General features: G+C 41.2%; 1 protein-coding gene across 5 annotated transcripts in view; it reads right to left on the bottom strand.

Moving 5' to 3' along the window:
• LOC122844302 (neuronal tyrosine-phosphorylated phosphoinositide-3-kinase adapter 1) overlaps positions 1–19,571 on the bottom strand; it is a 32,882-nt gene that overhangs the window by 4,207 nt on the left and 9,104 nt on the right. For 2 of the 5 annotated variants that reach the window (XM_044139594.1, XM_044139593.1), the window contains 3 exons: positions 10,377–10,616; positions 2,708–3,075; positions 906–2,630 (listed from right to left, as the gene is read on the bottom strand). In XM_044139594.1, the coding sequence (XP_043995529.1) occupies positions 906–2,630; positions 2,708–3,075; positions 10,377–10,564 (2,281 nt within the window). In that variant the 5' untranslated portion in view covers positions 10,565–10,616. Of the gene's footprint in view, positions 1–905; positions 2,631–2,707; positions 3,076–8,274; positions 9,010–10,376; positions 10,723–11,142; positions 11,169–19,571 lie in introns of those variants that run through there. The other 3 variants (XM_044139591.1, XM_044139592.1, XM_044139595.1) reach the window with 3 other exon arrangements.

Genomic DNA, 19,571 nt, shown 5'->3' on the forward strand with positions numbered 1-19,571 from the left:
TGCAATAATATTTTGGAAGCCTGTAGACCAGGGGTGTCAAACTCCAGTCCTCGAGGGCCGCAGTCCTGCAGTTTTTAGATGTGCCACAGGTACAAAACACTGGAATGAAATGACTTAATTACCTCCACCTTGTGTAGATCAGTTCTCCAGAGCCTTAATTATTCTATTCAGCTGTGCTGCAGCAGAGGCACATCTAAAAGTTGCAGGACTGCGGCCCTCGAGGACTGGAGTTTGAGACCCCTGCTGTAGACATTATAATATATGTATTGTATTATGTTTTTGTTTTTTTTATTTGAGTCAATTATTTGTACAGGAAATGACAGTGGGAGTGGCTGTATCAGCAATAATCCTCCTGCTTGAAACATCCCTTACAAAAAAATCCCATGAAAATCACATGTGACTTTCACATGTGATCACATGTGGTTCACACAAATTTTTATTTTTATGATGTGAATCACATGTGAAAGCACATGAATACGTGTGATTTTGGAACGTTTCGTGGTAAAATCACATGTGAATCACACATTTCCACATGTGATCACATGTGATTTTCACGGGATTTTTTTGTAAGGGATGTGCTGAGAATGCAACATATAACGTGTAGAAAGCAGTGCAACAATTTAGCAGGGCATCAAATTAAATAGCTGTGAAACTTTATTTTGTTTCTTTTGATTGTTTTTACAGGACGTTGCTTTATATGAAAACATTTCTTAGAATCGCCATTTTTGAAGATGGAGTTGTTAAAAGATGGTAGAAGTCTTTGGTCTTGGTCTGTCTCAGTCTACAAAACTAAGATAATCTGGATTAGCTAAGAGAGTCATCAATTACAAATCACCTGCATGAGAACTTTTCACAAAACCTCACTTCAGAAATTCAAGCCTTATTGATTCAAATTGATGACTTACTCTCTGCCTCTCTGCTCCCATGGCTAAAGGACAGCTTCCTCTGCATGGGCCAGTAAGACCCCTCATCCGCAGCTAAGCTGGCGCTGCTGTCCCAAGGCATGAAGCCAACTTTTGACTGCGATGAGGACCCGCTGTTGCTCTTGGACACCCCCTCGCCCACACCAGTAAGACTCGAAGGCTGTTGTAGAGATGGTGTCTGAGAGCTGGCTCTCAAGCTCTCATAGGCCGGCGGTCTCCGGAAGCCACTGGACGGGTAGGTCCACAGCAGCGGGCTGTCTGAGGAGGGCGGCTTGTATGCTGGCAGACCGTGGGGTGTGTGAGAGCGGAGGTGTGGGCGAGAATGAGGACGCTGGGAAGAGGATAGTGGCGTAGGAGTGGAGCTGGTGCTGCTTTGAGGTGTTTGGCTGCTAGTGGTGGTGATGCTCTCTATCGGTAATGAGTGTGGCCCTCCTTCCCTATCTCTATCTCTTTCTCGGTCTCGTTCTCTGTCCTTATCCCTGTCTCTATCCCTGTCCTTGTCTCTATCTCGCTCCTTGTCCCTGTCTCTACCTCTGTCCCGGTCTTTATCCCGCTCTCCTTTGTCAGACTTTAGGAGGAAGCTCACACTCTTGCCCTCCTTGCCTGTACTTGATGTTTGCGTCTGGACCGTTGCCTGGTTGGATGACTGAGAGCTGCTCTTGGTCGGAGCAGGGGAATCTCCTCTGTCTGGCTTGCGGTAGTGATGATAGTGCGAGGGGCGATGGTGAGGATGGTGGTGATGATGGGAGAAAGGGGAAGTGGATTTGGAGGAGGGAGGTAGCGGTGTGGAGTGACTCCTGGCTCTCAGTCCGGGAGCCGGGCCTAACTGGGAGTCTCGGCTGTATTTGTCCTGCTGTGACGAGCCACCTGATGATTCCTTGGACCCTGACAGGGAGGTGGAAACATTAGAAGAAGCCGAGGAGGAGGTGCTGACTTGAGCTGTCGCAGTGGATGTTTGAGTTTTAGCAGAGGCGGACGTCTTGTTTTGAACCCCAACCCCGCTGGAGGCAGCTGCAGGCTGAGGAAAGGCAAGCAGTGGGGGCCGGTGCTGCAGGAGATTGGGGAACGGTGCCGGGATCTTCGTGTTGGACTCAGATTCGGATTTACCTCCTTGCAACAGATAAGGAGTCGGAGCTCGTGGGGTGTGGGGACTGGTGGACAAGATCTGTGGTACAGGAGTGGACGATGCAGAGGATGGCAGCGGAGAAGAATGGGAGATGGACACTGTAGCTTTGGGTTTGGAGTAGGAGGGAGAAGAAGACGAAGGGCGAGGGAGAGAAGAAGAACTACTGGAGGACGAGGTGGTGACGTGATAGTGCTTTGAGGCTTTAAGCTTCTCATGCTTCGGCAGGAGGTGCCTCTGGGACTCTCTGTCCTCCTGATGCGGGTATTTCATCTCCTCGTAGATTGCCTCACTCTGGTCTGAGTCAGAATCGGGCGTGGTGGCCACAGGAGTGACAGGGTGGGGCGTGGCCGTCTGGCTCTCTCTAGTGAACACTTGGCCAACCATTTCTATATAGACTGGCTCATCCTCTCCATCTCCTGTCTGAATCTGAGAGTCTGCTGCCTGGAAGGGCAAGGGAGTGGCAGAAGGAGGCACACGTGGAGGAAGGGGGTCAAAGGTGAGTTGGGTACTGGGACTCCTTTTGGGTTTCAAAGGAGGCACCTTCTTTGCTCCAATCTCCCCAGAGTCGGACTTCTTCATTGCTGCAAGACATAAGAAGTCTTGTTAAAATATGAGCAATTTTCAACAGCGAATGTGTCCAAAACACACTTATGTTTACAATTTTTCTTCTCTGAGTGTTTTCCCTGCGAGTGGGAGCTTGAAGAGGGCGGCGGGGTCTCAGGAGGTCCTCTGCTGTCAGCGGACGAGGAGCTCAGGCGGGTACTCGGATGGCGTTTGGGTTTGGCCGGGGGGCAGCGACCGCCGTGCTGCGACTGGGTGTCGGAGTAATCTCCGTTCTCGAGGCTCGTGTCCCCGGCACCGACAGCGTGGCAGGACTGCGAGCGGGGCGCCATGGCCGAGGCACAGGTGTGAGGGGACAGGTCCTGGGAGGCCGGCATGGTCATGAAGCCCATCCGGAAGTGCCGTCGGAAGGAAGCCAAGTCTCGAACTTTTCCCACGGTAGCCGACGGATCATTCTGAGTGGAGCTGCAGAATAGGGTATTGGGGATAACACACAAAAATATTGAATCAAGGGAAAATCAAAGTTAAGTAAAAAAACATGTTTCTTTCATTTGTACTGACTTGTCTCTCATGTTGCTCTCTCTCTCTCTCTCTCTCTCTCTCTCTCTCTCTCTCTCTCGCTCTCATTGCTCTTCAAAAATTCTCTTTACACTGAAAAAATGCCCGCAGGGGTTTCTCTGCAAAAGGAAAGCTGTGCCTCTCAAATGCTTTTCCTTTTGATTGAACTCAAAACACACCGAGTTACAAATCCGGTTCCCTTGTCTAAAGTCATTTAGAAATGTACGCTACTCTTAGAATCCACCTGTTTTCTTTACATGTTTACGTCCAGAACACAGACCTGTCGCCTGAGCAGAGGCTCCCCCGAATCATTTCATCTGTTACCCTGGTAACAGCCGCGTTTCTCGTATTTGATACTTCAGTCTTTGAAACAATCAATGTCAGACAGCCATAAATAAAGCAGACCGTAGATGTATTTATTTGACTGCTATAGTAAAACAATGATCAGACCTTTAATAAGCTGACATACATCTTAACACTAGCTTACGATAAGGTTTTCAGTTTGGATTTTGGTTTGGAAAAAGCAAAACAGACTAAAATAAAACACAAAATGATTATGGATAGAGAGGAGGGATTTCAGATTAGCTTGTCAGGTCAGTGGTTCAAACTGTGAAAGCAAAACTGTGAAGATTGGTGCCCCGCTGAGCTAACCAAAGGTTTATAAATGTGTTCTGACAAGCCTCTGCTTGCTTCTTTGCTTCATAAACAGCCACTACTGTTGAGTAGTGTGCTCTTCAGAGGGGGTGTTACACTGCTTCACCCCTCATCAGCATGAGACAAGTCCCTGTGGTCATTATCGACAGGGTTACTGTGAATATTCAGGGCTCGAGAGAGAGCGAGAGCCTTTCTGTTTTTGGAGTTGCTCACACACAATGCTTTGCAGAAGGGTTAACAACCGTAAAGGTTTTTCACATTTTGTCTCGCTGCAACCTCAAACTTTAATGTGTTTTCTAGGCATTTTAAGTGTTGGAAAAACACAAAAAGATACACAAGTAGGAAGTGGAAACCAATTTTATTTTTTCACAGAGAAGAAATCTAAAAAAATGTTAGCCTCCAATACCCTGACACCTCTAAAGAAAATCCTGTGAGATCAATGTCTTGGAAGAAACCTACTTATTAATTAGACTCCACCTGCATGGAGTTTAATCCAGCGGTCCTATGAAGAGGTTTCTTCGAGAACACTGGAAAACAAACAGTATCATGAAGATCAAATAACACAGCAGTTGAGGAGAAGTTTAAAGCAAATATTGCTCATGAAGCAATATTCCAGATTCTGATCATCTCATGTTAAAACGGGGCCACTTAAAAACTACTAAGGCACGATCATTCGCCTAAAGTATCAACAGAAACACCAAGTGTCCCATAATTTACTCTGGAGGAGCTGCAAAAATCCACAGCTCAATTCAATTCAGCTTACTTATATAATGCCAGTTCATAACAAATTACCTTATAAAAAAATGTCATTACAGTCCAATCACACATTCCAGTTGACTACAGCTATCGAACAGAGCAGTCAAGTTCAGTTCGTTATTCAAACTGGTTTATAAGGTTTTCTATCAAGTCACTGACTTGCAGCAATCCCTCTTACTGAGAATGCATACAGCGACAGTAGAGAGAAAATTCTCCCTGTTAACAGGAAGAACCCTCCTCCTGCTGTGGCCAATGGAAGACTTTGTTAATAGAATAATAACCATTAGCGGCTCACTCCAGAAATATGGCTCTAATGTTTTTTATGCATTTTATTTGTTGGGAGAAAAACGCGGTAGAAGTCTACTTTGCAGTTTGTCGGGAAAAGGGCAAACGCCTGGAAAAAAAAGGTGCTCTGCTAAAACGAGACCAGGGTTTGTGAGGTGAAAAACTAACACTGAGAATCACCTTGCAAACAACACCCACACAGTGAGCCACAGTGGTGCCATCGTCATGCTGTGGGGAAGCTTTTCTGCAGTAGAGACAGGAAATCTGGTCCAAATTAACAGAAATGTGGACGGTGCTAAATACAGAGCAAGGAATAAAGAAGAAACGTAATATCCTGCAAACGTGGGGCAAAGATTAAGCTTTAGAGCTAATTGTTTCAATCAAATCAAATTCGTGTGTTGGAATGGTCCAAAGTGCACAACTAATTTCAAGAAAGAATCTTTTGGAAGACTTGAAAACTGAATTTCAGAGTTACAGACTGAGCTAGAGCTGATTTGCAAAAAAGAAGGTGGAACACCTTCAATCTCTCGATGTGCTAATGCAGGTACAGACGTAACCCAAAATACTTGGTTCTACAACCAAAAAATAAAACATGTATAATTTTCACATTTCTAACTACTTTATATAAAATGACACATTTTAAGAAAGAGAAGACGTACAATGCCCACACTGGGCCAGAGTGCCGGACTATGGGAGCTTACTGTTTGCATGAAACTTCATGAGCTTCAACAGAAGGAGCGCTGAGGCTGCTCATCTCTAAGGGAATATACCAGCTCTTATCTTCCCCTCCTGTGGGAGACGGTTTGCGCATATGCATGCGTTCTAATATGTGTGCTGAAGCACCAGAGTTCATTTGCATCTCTTCAAGAATGTTTGTGCCCTTGAATGCCTGTGGAGATGTTCTAGTGACTCCTTGCAATCGACATAGATACTCGAAGGCCAAATTTAGCTCAGGACAGAGGCTGAGCATCTTCCGTCTCGCTGCTTGAAGAGTTCTCTCTTTTTTTTTCCTCCTCCCCTTGTTTCTTCCAAAGGCAGGAGCTTCAAAACAAGACCAAAGGCGGCTCTTCAAAGAGTTTCAGGGCTAATGCCTTTTTATTTGCCCTCCCTTTATTGCGGCATAAATCAGCAATTTGCTGTGGCTAAGGTAGAGATAAATCAGAAGAGCAATAGCCTCCTCATAGGTGTTTTTCAATAAAAAAATAAAATAAAAAAGCCATAAGGCAAGAAGAATAAACTGATGTACACACTGAAAACAGAGATTGGGATTGGAGGGCTTTTCACATGGTTCTTTATCTTAATCATACTCCAACCAGAAATGTCTTCTTGACAATGAGTTGGATTGTTTGGAGGAGCATAGTGGTGATCTTTGGTTACTGTGGTTTGACTGTTATGTGGAAACCAGTTTGAAAACAAGACTAGAACAGATAAATAAAGACCAATGACAGAGACGTTTTAATAAAGTCCAAATATCTAACAGGAAACTCAAGAACCTTTGGATTTGGACACAAACGCAACTCCCCCAAACTTCTCCACGCTGTTTCATCTTGACTGCAAACTTCAGTGTGTTTTTATGCAACTGGCTGCACTTGATTTTATCTGTTGGCATCAGAAATTTCCAGCCTCACATCTACTAAATAAAATTTTTGTTGAGCTTCTAAATTTCTGTTTGCTATACAAGTACAGTTGCATCATTTTGATGGTTCCATTTTTATCTTTGTTGATCTTTTTACTGTTTTTACTTTTAGTGGTATTGGTTGCGTGTCACTAGCTTAGCGAGTTTGTTGAATAAACTATCTAGCTGTAAGGCTGAATTGTTTTGTTAATAAACTTCTATATAGAAGACAAGTTGTGTGCATTTATAAACACAGTGGTAGCATCTTGCCGCTTATGACTTGTGACTTCCTCTGTTATTTTAAGGTATAGAGGAATACATACATTCCTCTATACAAAATAAAATAAAATAAAATAATTATTTTTTCTATAATTAAAAAAAATAATTATAGTTTTTCACAGCCAAAAACAAGATTTTTACTAACAAAACAGTTTAGTGTTTTTTGGTGTTGCTTTTTAAAGTTGTGCTACACAATGCTGAATTGCATGCTCAGTTAATCATATACCATAATTCATGTGTTCTTGTAGTAAACATTGCTGTGCTTGTTTGGTACAAACTGGATATTTTTAGTACAAATACATTTACTTTTAAACTCATAATTGTTGGAACAAAGAGAAACATCAACTTTAAAAACAAAACATTTTACAGTTATTGTAGAAATTCAGTCAGAGAAATAATCTAATATTCGCCCTAATGCCAAAAAAAATGTTGTTGTTTTTTTCTGCCATTCTGTTTTTTAAAACTTTGTGCAGATAAAAACACTAAGGCTACTAGAGTTCAGTTCTGTAGAGTTACATTGCATGGAGGAAATGTGGAAAGTCAAACTAGCCACAAACAGCTCCAGAGCCACAAGTTGAACACTCCTGTCCTAGTCAAAGCATATATGACCTCTACTGTCCTAACAACATGAAACAATTACAGTTTAAAACACTTTCACTGAAAGTGGGAGATGTAGTATACTGAATGCCACCTCTTCTATCGAGTGAAAAATACAGACTTTACAGAGTTTTTTGATTATATTAATTCCAGTTTAAACAATTCTGCCTGTAGCTGCTAAGGAACCTATTTCTAATTTACTTTTCTGGGTCAAAGTTTAAGTGTGTTTAAGCAGTTAAATCTTAAAAGAAAAAAAAAGAAATGATTTCGGGTCAAATTGCTACAGTTTCATTGACTCTTGTGTAAAGCTGAGGGTGAACAGTGACATCAAGTCTGCAGCTGTCCTCATTCTGTTAGGCCTTACTGACACAGTGCACCATGCTCATTTGCCTTTATGGGTTTTACTCTATTTCCATCGCCGTTCTTTGTTGCTGCTGTGGCTGTTTTATTTACAGTAAAACTTTCACCTTCTGTTTCCTCTTACACTGCTGGAGTTTTGTTTACTAGCATGTGACCCTCAGCTGAAGACACATCCGGAAGCAACAAAAAGCAAAAAATAAACTTTCTCATTCATGAATGAGTAACCACAAAGAGAGTCCTTTATTGAAATTAGCAAAGAGGATACAATTCTATCACTTTAAACATCAAACTTGCTTCACGAATGCTATTTTATTTACTGATTTTCTGGTCATATGGCTAAGTCTTTTTAAGGACATTTTATATGTATGTTGTCTGCTAAGAATCCTTTAAAGTGACGAGACATTTGCTACTCTTGGTCATATTTCTGTGCTGGGATTAATAAAGCTTTGGCTGATAGCAAGGTTTTCTCCCACCAGTCGTCACAACTGGGAATAGTCTGTCTGCCTGTATTAGCAGCATAAGAGATCTACTCTATTTTTAAAACCCATGGTAAAACTCACCTTTTTACCATCCTGCAGCTCTCTGCCGTATAATGTGATTTCTCTCCAGAGGCCCTGAGGATGTCAGACTTTGCACTGTCCTCGTCTCTTCTTCAGGATGTTGCCTTTCTCCATCCACGCCTCCTGCCTCTGTTATTCTCGCTTTCTGTCCCTGTGGCTTCGCATCCCACAATCATTCACCGCGTCCCGATCGTCCCACTCGCGGCCCTGCTCCCCAGCTGATTCCGATCCGACCACAACGCTGCTCTCTGCTGCTGACATGTGGACCTCGACCTCACCGTTCGGGGTCACAAAGCACTCGATGGGACTTCTTCATTCCCCTCCACAAAACAGGCCATGAACACAGAGTGCGCTCTGCTGAGCTGTAGGTGACTCACATTTGAACGTCACGTCTCTCCTCTGACGCGCAGATGAACAAGATGCACTCATTCGCTGCCATGCTTTCGCTGTTCAACACAATACTGTCATGTGAGTGTGATGACAGAGTGTTATCAACACCCTCTGCAGGACGCTAAGCTTCACTTGTTTGTTTTTGCAACAGGGCACTTGTCGGCGTGTTATCAGCTAACGTCCGACTCAATGAAACAAAAGGTAAAAGAGTGACACTTTAAGCCCTCTTAATTCTGATATTTAACAAAAACTTGCCTTTGATAAAGCGACAAGTCATTTCTTGCCTTGATGGACAAAAGGGGCCTAAAGATACCCTGAGCCACGGCAAGATCTTTAAGTTTTAAAGACATTCTGTTGTGTCAGAACAAATTGATAAAACTACCCAGTAACAAACTGTTAAAATATTAATAAATAGTTGTCTCCGTATTTGATGAGTTCATCTTGAAACAAAATAACACTACATATATTTTCACCTTCACGTAACCTGGTGTAATACAGAGAAAAAAACTTCTGCTGTGATGGAAAAAATTGTCTTTAAAAACACAACTGTATTCCTGGAGGTTATGTCTGTAGAGTCTAGAGCATGGGTGTCCAACTCACTTTCATTTTGGGTCATATCAAAAATCTGAATGCTCTTAAAGGGCCAGTTGTGCCAGAATATACTAATAAAACCAATTAAACTCTTCCCTGTTATTGTTTTAGTGTTTGTTTGTTTTTTGTTGTTGTTTTTTTGGGTTTTTTTGCAATCAAAATTGTAGATTTTGTGATGCCAATTTAGAAATGTTTCTAAGAAATTTGTGTGATATTTACACTAATGTGTGATATTAAATGTGACCTTTTATTACTTGCGGATTATAATTTGACATCAAGTAAGGCTGAAGCAGCAGTCACTTAAACTCAATGTTTTGGACCAATTTTGAAAAAAATTTGGATTATAAGTCAAAAAAATATGCAGAGATTTGTTGATTTTGTGTGAATTTTGTAAATTTGTGAAAAACTGGAAGGACTTACTGATGTCATTTGGAGTCTAAGGGGCCACATAAGAAGCTACGTTGGGCCAGATTTGGCCCCCGGGCCTTGAGTTTGACACAGGTGGTCTAGAGGATCATGTAAAAACTTCTTGCAGGCCAGATTTGGCTGCAGGGCTTGAGTTCGACACACGTGCCCTAAGCATATAGCTACAAAATCTTTCAATGTTCTTTTATAGTGATTTTCTGAAACAGACCAACACACAAAAAAAACATATAACTGTAAAGCAGAAGGAAAATAATACATGGTCTTACTTTTATAACCACCTCCCTCTTTTACTCTGCTTCTGCTAAATAAGCTCAGCAGAATACTTTGAAGTGTGTGGCTGTATGACAGAACTTGTAAAAGTTTAAAGGGATATTAATGTTTTTGTTTAAAAAAAAAAAAAGAAAAAAAAAAGCAATTTCACATCAACTTATATAATAGAGCTTTTCATTGGTTTGGACTCCGTCCTATCTCAGCTCGAACTATACACAATATTTCTCACCTGGCGGTACACTTAGAACTTCTGCGTGAACTAAGGAGTAAATTCACATGAAACCTCTTTGACTTTATGAACTGCACTTGGAATAAGGATTTTAAAATTAACCTCTTTTACGCTCACTAAGCGGTTTAAGTTTCCTCCAAGCGGAGCCTCGCTGTAATCCCGAACATGCGGCGCTCCTGGGCGCTCAGCCACTCACCTTTTCTTACTTCCCTCTTGCTCTCTCTGCCTCCAGTCCAAGCGACTCTTACGATACAGCAGGTTCATGTCGCTGCAGGATCGCTCCTCCTCGCAGCCTATCACAGCGCAGTGTAGCCGCTTGCTTCGCCTCTCTATGTCACGCAAGAAATGCTCGACTGCCACATCCTGGGCAGAGCCAGAGCTCATGGTACAGGAGAAGACTCTGGAGGAGCGGATGTATGCCAAAGGCAGCTCCCCTCTAAAAGAGAAGGAAACAAGAGCAATGTGTATGAGCATGAATCACCGAAAGAACTTTGTCTGGTAGCTTCTCAGGCTGATTGAAGCCGACAAGACTGACGGCTGTTACACACAGTGTGTGGAAACAACAAATGAAACCCAAGTGAAACCAAATAATTAGCAGCACGTGAAGAGAGGCAGTTCATTACAATGCTTATTGGGTTATATTAAACCATCCTGTCCATTACTGCAACTGACAGCCGTCACAGCGGGGAGACAGCGATGCATGCATGATGAAAGTTGCTGCTTTGTTTACCCTGACTGCAAGTGTATTTATACTTTCATTATCCAGTTATGAATATTTGAGTAAGCAGGGTAACTCAGCTGCAGAGTAGCTTTGGCTGCAGGCCCTGTGATGCCCTATCTAAGCTCGCCTGCTAAGCAGACAGTAATGTGGTTTGTCATATGTAGCGCACGCACAGCTTCCCATTCACGTTAACCCTATGAGAAAACAGGCTTGTTGTGGGGCAGATATTTGAGAGTCCGACCGTGTATTCATGTCAGAGGATGTGAGTTTGCAGCGCAGTTGGTGAAGAAAGGAACAGCTGTCAGCTGATGCAGCATGATGCCAGTGTTTTTCCATCAGAAATAGAAACAGAGTTCAGATGTGTCCTAATGGAGAACGCCGAGGTGTTTTCGCTGGTTCCACTCGAGCTGTGCAGAATCTTTTGACAAGTCAATCTGAATATGTTACCGGATGTGGAAGCTTGTGTGATTAGAAGATTTAGCGATGCAAAAAAGTATTTTTTCTCACGCAGATAAAACTTTTACTGAACATTTGAAACTCTCAATTTGAGAAAGTGAAAATAAAAGCCGATGCTTGTAAGCTGCAGAGTTACAAAAAAGAAAAAGAAAAAGAGAGAGACCTTTTTCAAATCCTTTCATATCATAGCAACTACAAAGTATACTTTAGGGATTATATGCGGCAAGAGCACTCTGTGATGTAAAATTGTGAAGTTGAAGAAAAATTGTACATGGTTTTCAGCATTTTTTAATAAAAATCTGAAAAGTGTGGCATACTTTTATGCTGTCCTGAGTCAACCCTTGATGCTGTCTTGTCACAGATTATCTAATAAATTTAGGTCTTTACTCTCCATTATTCATTATTGTTGAGGGCTTCGTGGACCATCTGTAATTATACCAATTTAAATTACACACAGCCAAAAACGATTTAGTAGCCAAGTTTCCTTTTGAAGACAGTTGGCTGCGCTAAATGTTATTTATCATATCAGAGTAAAGGGGGTGAACACAGTTTTTTTAACCAATATTTATTTATTTATTTTTTTTATTATTATTTTTGTAAAAATAATTTAAAGATTCTTCCTGTTATGGCTTTATTTTAAACTTGTCTATTATAAAGTTCTAACATCTCTGTGTGAATGCTTTTTCAAGGCACTCTGTGCTAAACCAGAAGCTGAATTTTAACATCATGCTCCTTTGAGGATATATTTAAACAACATTGAGAGACCGTAAAACTTAAATGACAACCCTCTTGATTCTATAGATCATCAGAACCATTTAACTTATATTAACCATTACTATGCCATCTTAAAAACTCACATAAATTGTCAACCATGTCTTTCCATAAAGACAGAAGCTAAGCAGTGGAAGCAGCAGGCATCGTCGACGGGGCCAGGCAGAGTGCTGATCTGTGTGTGATTCTTTTGTCATGGCCACCGTGTGTCATCCAGTGTGTCAGCGTTGCTTCTGCTATTCCTGTATCCCACAGCCCTGACCACAACCTCGACCACTGCTGCTTCCACGCTTGCTGACTCAATGTTAATTAGGTTAGAGAGCAGCGACTGGAGGTGGGGCTTTCGCTAAGTGTGGCTTTGATTTTGGTTTCTGGGATCTGGCAGCTGAGCTGGCAGGCCCACAATTGTTGCATTATGCACTGGGGGGGGGCGCGTTGGTTTACAATTAACCAGTCAGATGGAACATGCAAAACAGCATATTCCTCATTAGACATGTCCGTATTAAGACAAACCTCCAAAATACAAGCTGTGCTCAGTCCCTTCATAAGACAACTGAACTCGGAGCATTTTAGCAAATGGTTTCAGGGGCATCTGCAGGGTCAGGAGTCGCATGAATTCCTTGTTAGGACCAGAAGGCAGATGGAGTCATGATTCACGCAATTCAATCTGCATGCAACGCTGCATACTACTCATTTATGAACATAAGCAAATGCATGCACACGCCTTCTACGCCCCACTGCCCCCTCACATGCCAAACACACACATGAACGCGTGGTGTAAAGCAACAACAGCAGATCCACAGCATCTGATTCAAATGTTAGTTCATGTTAACAGAGAACAAAATATCTTCAGTGCCTTGTAAAAGTACTTATTTAACTTGTCACATCACTATAATCTGAAAAGTGTGGCACAACTTTATCACTGACATATCTGTTGTGCTCCTTGCTGTTCAAGATGCTTTGTGTTTGCTTCGTTTTCAGCACAGTTTTAATTACAATCAGATTTCTCAATAATCAGACTTCAGAGGGAAAATGGGCAAAATACATTTAATTTAAGGGCATCAGATTATAGGGGAATTCATATGAATCACATTCCAGTTTGTGTAAAAAAAAAAACATGCATTGCTTCCATTTCACAATTATGCATGGCTTTGTGACATTTGCGTTTATAACTGGACAGGATGTGTCATAAAAAGTAATGGAGGTTCATTTTCTACTGGTGAGAAAAGCTTCAGGAGGTAGAGAATATGTTCATGCAGTTATGATATTAGCCTTCATCTTTCATTAATAATGAACTTAACACTTTGGTAAGGTTTTATGGTGTGGACCTCTGCCCTCCAGCAGTCATCACAGCTGTCGGTCCAAGTAGTGCTGCAGCACCAAGCTGTGAGTGGCACAGTAACACCGCTGTGCAGACGGACACACCATAGCCCCATCCTGACCTTGGATAGGTCACACCATATTCAAAATAAGCACTTAATTCCACTGGGCTGCATTGTGTACTTGTGAAAATTGAACTTTAAATGGCACAATTAAAATGAGTCTTTTCCTATTCACACAGCAGCTAGCTTTAAAGGGCTAACAGCACAGAACATATTGTACCAGGAGAGACATGCTTCTCAAAGAGTCAGCTGGGTTCGCATTTTGTCATTGCTTACATTATTAATTATTGCAATTTAAACTTGGAAATTATTAAGTGATAAAAGCTGCAGTAAGCGTAAAAAAAAAATAATAACAATAATCAAACATATCTGGCAGAGTTTATTTAGCTGTGCTCAAACATCCCAACAATTCATGTAAAGCAATTTCCAGCAATTCAACCTGTCAGTCAAAAGTGCTGTAGTTTGTCATAAAGTGAAAAAAAAAACAAGGAGAAAATAGCGCTAAACATTGAGGAGAAGAAAGAGCAGCTTGAAGCGCACGCACAGCAAGAGAGCAGGGGCAACTGAGGCAGCGCCACAGCGACGGGAGGGGCGTCTGGGAAAAAAAATGGGGGAAGCCGACAAACGGAGAGCAAGAATAAGATTAATATACTCTGGTGAAAACCGTATCACATCCAGACTGACTCCGAGGGGTACCTGAGTCGGAGACTAATAACACAGAGGGAGCCATGAGGAAGAGAGCATAAAGGAATACTGAAAGGCAGTCGGACTAAGAATGGGGGTAGGGAGGTGAAATCAAGCCGCTCACACTGTGTGTGCTGTGTGTGGTCTCCTAGCAACACTCGCATTTCTTCCTCCGCCGCTGAATGTACGATGCAGGATGTCAGGCTCGCCGTACGGCTTGATACCTGGGTGAAACTTTGCAGGAGCTTCTGTCGTACCGCGTTCTCCATCATCAATGGCGCGCGCAACTCTGAAGTGATGAAAGTATCTGCGTTCATCAGCCACAGGGATGCAAACAGTGATGACGCTCCGACCTTCACACGGCGTATCGGTTTTAAACATGTAGAAATATCTCAGCAATGGACAGTTATTAAAAGGTTTTGAATCCATCTGCATTCTGTATTACTGGAAAGTCAACTTAATTCCCTGACCTCACCTCAGCTGTAGCTATGTTTATAAAGATATGAAGGATACCAACTATTCAGTGACTACTAGTCACTGGAATAAGAGTCCTGATGTGAAGTGCATATTGATTGTGGATTTAAACTGGAAGAAATGAAAACATAGGTCCTGCCGCATCTATGAAAATCCTCTTTGTCTATGATGCCTCCCTCTTTCCAGTCAGATTAATTAACAGCAATAATTTGGGTTACTTAGCCTGACATTAGAGAAAAAATGGGGGTGGGGGTATTTTTTTCAAAGACAAGTTTTCACCAAGATATTTGTTTATTTATAGGTGGCAATTTCAAACTAAATTCTTCATTAACAAGGTAATATTTAGCTGGCTAACTCAATATTTGTAAACTAAATATTTAGTTGGCAGGTTAAATAGTTTAAAGAAGTGAATATTTAGTTTGAAACATTTATAAGTGATTAATAACATTGTAAAAATATGACTGAAAACATTCGTACTCCACATTTTTGGATGGATGGATGGATGGATGGATGGATGGATGGATGGATGGATGGATGGATGGATGGATGGATGGATGGATGGATGGACACTACCTTACATGCTATTTTTTCTTGATATTACCAGAAACCAACTTGTAGGAATCATTTTAGTCAAAAGGTACTCTTTCAGCAGTGAGCAGGTTTCTGCTGGCCAGACGGCACACAGGCCTCTTAAACCTGCAGTGAGTCATTCTATGCTGACTTTAAAGTTCATTATTGTGTAGCAGTACCAACGTTGATGTCTTTTATTAGGAAAAATTCATACAGGAGTTACTATCAACCAGTTCAGATGGTGCTCTCAACTGGAAAGGGAATACATATTTTGCTCTTCTTAGCAAAAAAATAAATAAATAAATAATTGCTTGCTAGACAGGGAATAGCAGCTTTTTTATGCCTTTACGCCTTGTAGCGACCACACCCTCCTTGAGTGCTGGTTTGGATGTCACAGGATCCACTGACTTAGGGGAAACTGGGATCACCTGGGCCTATTCATGCCAGCATTCATGAAAATAAGAGTTTAATTACTTTTGCTATGACTTGGTGTTCCGCCTCCTTTCAGTTTGTTGTGGTTTCTAGCCAGCCCTGACAGCCTTGTTCCAAAAAGTGCGAGGATTTCCCACACTCTGTCTGGCTGTATATCTTGCTGTTTTGACTTTATGTTCCGGAGATTTGGCTCATATCCAGAAGCAGGGAAGAAAGAAAAAAAGATTCCCATCAAAGGAAACCAATTCAATGCCAATCAAACTATGCAGTTTAGTTTTGGCCAACGGGGAATTTGAGAGAAACACAAAATCTCACCTCCACTTGTGGATGCGTCCTTCTAGTTGCTGAGGAGACTTTACTCACCAAAAAAACAACAACTAACCAAACAAACCACTAGTTACATGGTGACACAAGTTTATTTTGCATTTTGCAAGTACATAAAAGCTTGAAAAATGTTAATGGGCAGATTTCTCACACTTTCTGTTTACAGCAGCTAAACTTGCAATGGGAAATTGTTGTTCTTAACATTTGGTCAGTGGGATAATTTATGCTGCATCAAATTTACCAAAACAGTTTTGTCCACTAATTCTATCCAGCACCACCTATGCTTGAAAAAAATATTCCTTAGATATGATATAAGGGCAGTATCATCATCAGTTTCAGTTTATATGTGATGAATGAGATGAGAAGCTATTTTTGTTTAAAAAACATACATTTAAAAAAAAACCCTGAAATGACGTGTGTTTTGTTTAACAACATGAAACAAAAGGAAGCCCCAAAGACATTCACTCAAATATACATGCATTTAGATTTTCCTCCCTCAACGTTGTACAAATTGAGTGCTCTTTAAATTTTTCATGAACCGCGACCAGAAATATCCTCCAAAAAGCTTTCCCTAATCGTGCTTGGCCCCGTGCGACCAGGACAAAGACTTAAAAACTCTCTGAATTGCTCAGTATTTGTCGCACGCATGCACATATTACTTCCACCGTGTGTGTGCATAAGTCGACACCTGTACAGAGTGTGGATCATGAATAGTGTATAACATGAAGGAAGCTGCTATAAAATTTTTTTAAAAAATCTAATGAGTTCTTGAGATGAAAGAGATGAATGTATAATCTCTGTTTTTGGTAAAAAGAGACAGGCATGTCAGTGACCTCCCAATCTCCATTTCCCACCTTGGCTTGCTCTCACCTCTGTCCCCTTCTGCTGGGATCTGCAGCAGCCAAGGTGACCTACTGCACTTAGCATATATGAGCACAGAGCAGCTTAAAGATGTTGAACCTCTTCTTCTTATTCTGCTGTTCATCATATAAGGGAAAAGAGGCAGGCTTGCGAATGGCATGCGAGCAGAAAACGGTAAAAGGAAAAAACCCAGAACAATAAAGCTGGAAAAAGAAGCAATGTTCAGCGTGTGAGCAGCGCCTGCTCTATCTCTCTGTACAACGACAAAGACCAACATTTCCAGAAGAAAGAGCAAAAAAACATAACAGAGATGTCACGTGATACATAAAGCCATGGTCCATCTTTGTGTTTGTTGGTTTGTTTTCCGTCTGCTAGCTGAAACCCAGACACAGCATTGTATATGGCGCTGCAGGGAAAAGAGCGAGGCTGAAAAACTCCTTAATGCTCACGTTTGTGCATGAGAGGAAAAGCTCCTCTCTGCAGCTGCACACGCTTCACTGAGCCAGCATCCTTCTCCTGACCAAGATCTGATTTTTTTTTTTTTGGGAAGCGAACAACCCTTCAGTGCTTCCTGTTTCTCTTTGCCCAGTTTCAAGTTTTACTTTAAAGATTTACATTTACCTTTACAATGCCATGAAAAAGGTCTCCTTCTGCTTTTGCTCACTGAACAAATTGTAATGAGGCAAAGATGACCTGAATAGATTTAAAATGCAGCTTTCAAATAAGGATTTCATTTATTAACAGGGAAAAAAGCTAAACAAATTGGCCTGATGTGAAAAAGTAATTGCCTCCTAAACCAAATAACTGATTGTACAACAACAATCAAACGTAGTTGTTGTTGTAAATCACTGTGGAAAATCTTTGACCTGGTCTTTACAGAACTTTGTAATTCAGCCACTTTGGAGACTTTTACAGCAATAATAGCCCATTTAAGGTCATATTATGAGTTATGTCAGGACTTTGACTAGACCTTGTGCTTTGGATAATCGTCCTGTTGAATAACCGAAGTGGATTTCAGCGTTAAGTCGAAAATTGATGGCTTGATATTCTCTTTGAGGATATTCTAGCAGACAGCAGGATTTGGACTTCCACTATTTTCAGCAACAGAGAGTCCCACATCATCATTCTACCACCTCTGTGTTTCTGCATACATACATACACACACACACACACGCACACCCACACCGACACACACACATATATATACACACACATATACATATAAAAAGTCTGTTAGTTTTATGCAAGTCCACAGTATTTTTTGCCAAATGTCTTGCAGATGATTGAGTTCTTTGTCAGTAACTCTCACATTGATACAATTTTTGTCAGTCACTCTTTTTTATCGTCAAATTATGAACACTGATCTTAACCAAGAAAAGTGATGTCTGCACTAATCTATATGCTGCTCTTTGTTCTCTTAAGTTAGTTCTTGATTCTGCAGGTCAGGCAGTAATTTAATCAGGGTGTGACTTGTGGAAGTGAATTCACCTTTCTAATTTGAAAATTTGATCATAAATTTACAAGTGGCAATTATATTTTCACACAGGCTCAGACTGGTTTGGAGTGCTTCTTCCTCTTATAATTGAATTTTATTATTTAAGAACTAAATTTTGTGCTCATTTGTTTGACTGTCCTCTAATTTTAAAGTTGTTTGATGATCTGTAATATTAAAAGTGTGACGAAAAAGCAAAACCTGAACAAATCCGTGAGTTTTTTTCTATGACATTATAAATCTTTAATTAAAGCAACCCATGCCGAAACAACTGCTTATGATCCAACATGATGTAAAGATTTTTTTATACATATATAAGAAGCCCAAAGCTCTGTATCGTGTAGCACCAGGCTGTCCCTGCCACAACATGACAAACCTCATAAACTATTCAGCAACAATTAGGCAAAGTCCAATAGCCCAAAGCGAAACAGGAATCAGATGAACATCACAGTGCACTTAACACACGATTTGCCTCACAGCTGTTCTTTGTGGGCTTGACTCACATCTTCCCAGAGATGATGGCACAAGCAAAACAAAACAAAACATAACATGCTTTAGAAAGCTTTATTTGAGGGGGGATAATCAGCTGTCAGTGTTTGAAAAGGATAAAATACGCAGCAAAAACCAGCGAGGCGCAATGTTGTTGATCTAAAGGAAATTCGACGTAACAAAAATCGAATGATTTTAAGTCTGTTGAACGATTGTTCTTAGTGGATAACCCTGACATGTAATAAATTAATAAGTAAATAAATAAATTAGGTTTTTTTTTAAATATACAATCAACCAATATACCCACACTTATCTGGGTTTCAGTCTATGGGTTTGGTTGAAATAATCAAACGTGCAGTTGTTGGTTCTCACTGTAACTGGGTTAGTCAAGTTCAAAGCTGATCGATTATCTAGAGTTAATCATATTTATCAAGCCGTTTGAGTTTGATCATCATTTTTTCATTAATTCAGCACAACAAGCACACACTGCCCACCAATTTATTAAGTACATCCATTCAATCGCTTGTAAAACCAGAGTGAATCAGCCAATCACATGGCATGAACTCATTTCATTCCTGCCCCATTTGTCGAATGGCTTTTCTTTTAACTGGCTGGTGATGTCACAGCAGCGTTGGTGTGATTAGAAAAAGCCAGGTAGGTCACGAGTGGTCGTTCAACGTTTGAATCAACCTCCTCCTTCAGCTCAAAAATCCCCCGCTAAGCGGGTCACAGCGT

The sequence above is a fragment of the Gambusia affinis genome, linkage group LG15 (assembly GCF_019740435.1).
Source record: "Gambusia affinis linkage group LG15, SWU_Gaff_1.0, whole genome shotgun sequence".
Lineage (NCBI taxonomy): Eukaryota > Metazoa > Chordata > Actinopteri > Cyprinodontiformes > Poeciliidae > Gambusia > Gambusia affinis.